General features: G+C 52.2%; 1 protein-coding gene across 1 annotated transcript in view; it reads right to left on the minus strand.

Moving 5' to 3' along the window:
- HDAC4 (histone deacetylase 4) overlaps positions 1–2,997 on the minus strand; it is a 43,277-nt gene that overhangs the window by 3,163 nt on the left and 37,117 nt on the right. The window contains exons 6-12 of the mRNA XM_013314635.1: positions 2,245–2,412; positions 1,927–1,994; positions 1,638–1,789; positions 892–996; positions 493–737; positions 216–416; positions 13–144 (exon numbers count right to left, since the gene is read on the minus strand). Of these exons, the coding sequence (XP_013170089.1) occupies positions 13–144; positions 216–416; positions 493–737; positions 892–996; positions 1,638–1,789; positions 1,927–1,994; positions 2,245–2,412 (1,071 nt within the window). The remainder of the gene's footprint in view (positions 1–12; positions 145–215; positions 417–492; positions 738–891; positions 997–1,637; positions 1,790–1,926; positions 1,995–2,244; positions 2,413–2,997) is intronic.

A 2,997-nucleotide genomic window follows, 5' to 3' on the forward strand; every position in this document is an offset into this window, starting at 1 on the left:
CTCCGCCACGACCCCCGCCGCGCCCACGTGGGGCGCCGAGGGCGAGCTGGTGACGGGCGCCGCGCGCCGCGCTGTCAGGTCGATCACCTCGCCCTCCTCCTCGCGCAGCTGCGCCGCCGCCGCGTCGTGCGCGCGCGTCAGCACCTGCACCGTGCACCACAACGATGTAACAATCTACATTGTATTAGAAAAGTATACTGTTATAAAATGCTCACAGTCTTCCGTATCTGATCTCTGAGGTAATGGTGTGCACTGGGCGGCTGCAGCGCCGGGTCGCCGAGCGGCAGCGGCGCGGAGTGCGTGCGCCCCAGCGGCCGCTTGGCCAGGCGCGCGCTCACGCCGAGCCCTCCGGCGGCCGCCAGCACGCCCGGACAGTACGCCTCCGCCTCCGATACGGGCGGCAACGCCACCGGCACCTGAGATAACGCACGACGTTGTATTCCTTTTCTCTGCCACCAGCAAAAATCCAGAAGACATAGAAGGTGGACACACATTGGCGGCTGCGGGCGCGTGGGGCGCATGGGGCGCGTGAGACGCGTGCGGTGCGTGCGACGCATGGTGGGCGTGCGGCACGTGCGCGTGCGCGTGGGCGTGCGCGTGCGGGCGGCCCAGCGAGATGTTGGGGAGCGAGGGCGAGGAGAAGAGCAGCTCGGCGGCGCGCGAGCACGCCTCCTCCTCCTCGCGGATGGGGGCGGTGGCGCCGGGCGGGGAGTTGCGCGGGGAGCCGCCCTCGCAGTCTGTATCACAAACACATCACGATCACACATTTTATTAGTAAATCCTTAAGTAAAAGCGTCATAGGTATTTTAAAAACAGAATTTCGTTTTATATTTTTACGTGTTTGATTTCCGCGCGGTGATGGGCGAGGGGCAGATGTATGTGTGTACTCACTGCGGTGCTTGACCCTGGTCTTGAGGGGGCGGCGCGCGAGCGGGGATGCGCGGCGCTCGATGACGCGCGCCTTCAGCCGCACCTTCAGCATGTTGGGCTCCGACGCTGTTAGTGCACGCGCATGCGGTTACTGCCTGCCGCGACCCGCGACCCGCGACCACACATCACCCACGCCTACCCCTTCTAGTGGTATTCCTCCCCTCAGTGTTGTAGTGTAAACAACTCGAGCTTCTTAGGTATTTTGTATGTAATGAATCACTAGTTGATAATGCGCTAGGCGGCGGGGTGTCGGCGGGGTGGTGGCGGGGTGGTGGCGGGGTGGTCGCGGCTCGCGCGGCGCTCTAACTCACACTTGGTTACATGATCACACACGCACATCACACAACAACTATATTACATTTTAGTATTTTGTTAAGTTTGGATGCAGTTTTTATAAATAAGAAAATCTAATATACAAAGTATTTCTTTATCCAACAGATTGCATAAAAATAATTTATCTAAATACTGTATTTTACTTTTGATGCGTGACTAATTCAAATATTTATAGTTTAATTTTTTTGGTATAAATCATGATACATAATTGATAACATGTCTGTTCTATTGTTGATAAACTTCTAGTAAAAATCGTTAAAATAATAAGGAAATTATAATCAGAAAATAAAATTTGATAATTGTTAGTTTGGTATGAGATGTCAACAAGTACGACACAAAGAGCACACAAGAAGTAGCGCGGTGGGTGCACTCACCGGTCTTCCGCAGCGGGTAGTCGGAGGGCGAGGGCTGCGGGGGCGCCGTGTTGAGCGTCAGCGCGGGCGGCGCCGCCAGCCGGTACGGGTGCGCGGTCGCCGTCGCGCCCGTAGACGTTATAGATTCTCCTGACGATGACTTTACGATACCCCTAGTAACACATATCCAATACTGTCAATCATCATTGAATATGAAAAAGACAACAATACGTCTAAACAAGGGGGATGATAACATCATGTTGAGATGGTTACACGTACTCGGTGCGGTGTACGTGTCAGTAAAACTTACCAATTTCTATAAGGTGAACCGGGTACTGTTCCATTTGCATTCGCCGCAGCTTTCTTCTTAAGGAACTCCTGAAATAAAGTAAAAAAATAATTGTACCATAGAGAAAAAAATACAGTAATTTTGTTTCAGCTATTGTGTCATTACAATGGGTAGGAGTAGATGTAAACTATTGGGTTAGGTTATATTAACGCTGCATCCTGTTAAAATTGCAAACGAATGGCAAGAATATCGTAGAGTATCGGAGTACTATGACTTGTTGAGCTGTTACCTAGTGGCGGCAAGTGTAGTGTATTGCGCGGTGTACTGCGCATTGCTCACCTGCAGCTTCTGCTTGACCTGCGTGGAGGCATTTGCGCTGTGCTCTTGCTTGTCCTTCTTACGCATCAGCTCGCCGCGCTCGTGCCGCTCGCGAGCCTCCCGCGCCTCCCGCGCCTCGCGCGCCTCCCTCAGCGCCGCCTCCTCCATCGCCTTCTGCTGCTCCCACAGCTGCGACATCACGAACACATCTTAAAACGTTTCATCTAGTTCTAGATTAATTTCTAACCTATCTTGTATTGCTAGTATTTTGAGGCCGTGAACCGTACATAAGTACAGGGTGGCCCATAAGTCCTTTGAAAAGTAAAATTTGAATAAAACGAACAGGGCGCGCGTGAGCGGTGCAGGGGAAGCGGGGGAAGTAACTTCGGTTTCTGGGAATGTAGTCGCGATGGAGCGTTTTACCGGAGCAGACCGTGCGTTTTGTGTGCGCGAGTTTTATAAAAACGACAATTCGGCAACCGTTGCGCGGCGTAAATTTCGAGAACACAAAGGTTTACACAACTTTGACGACACTCCAACTCTTCAAACGATTAAGAACTGGGTTGCTAAGTTCGAGGAGACCGGTTCGACGTTAGATAAACCGCGGTTGGGTTGCCCAAGGACGTCACGTACGGAACAAAACATAGACACAGTCTATTCGCGAAAATCCGACACAGTCAACTCGTAAGCGCGCCAGAGCATTAAACGTATCCAGGACATCGTTACAACGGATTTTGAAGAAAGATTTACATATGCACCCTTACAAAATTCAGT

Source organism: Papilio xuthus, unplaced genomic scaffold, assembly GCF_000836235.2.
Source record: "Papilio xuthus unplaced genomic scaffold, Pxut_1.1 DF827135.1, whole genome shotgun sequence".
Taxonomy (NCBI): domain Eukaryota; kingdom Metazoa; phylum Arthropoda; class Insecta; order Lepidoptera; family Papilionidae; genus Papilio; species Papilio xuthus.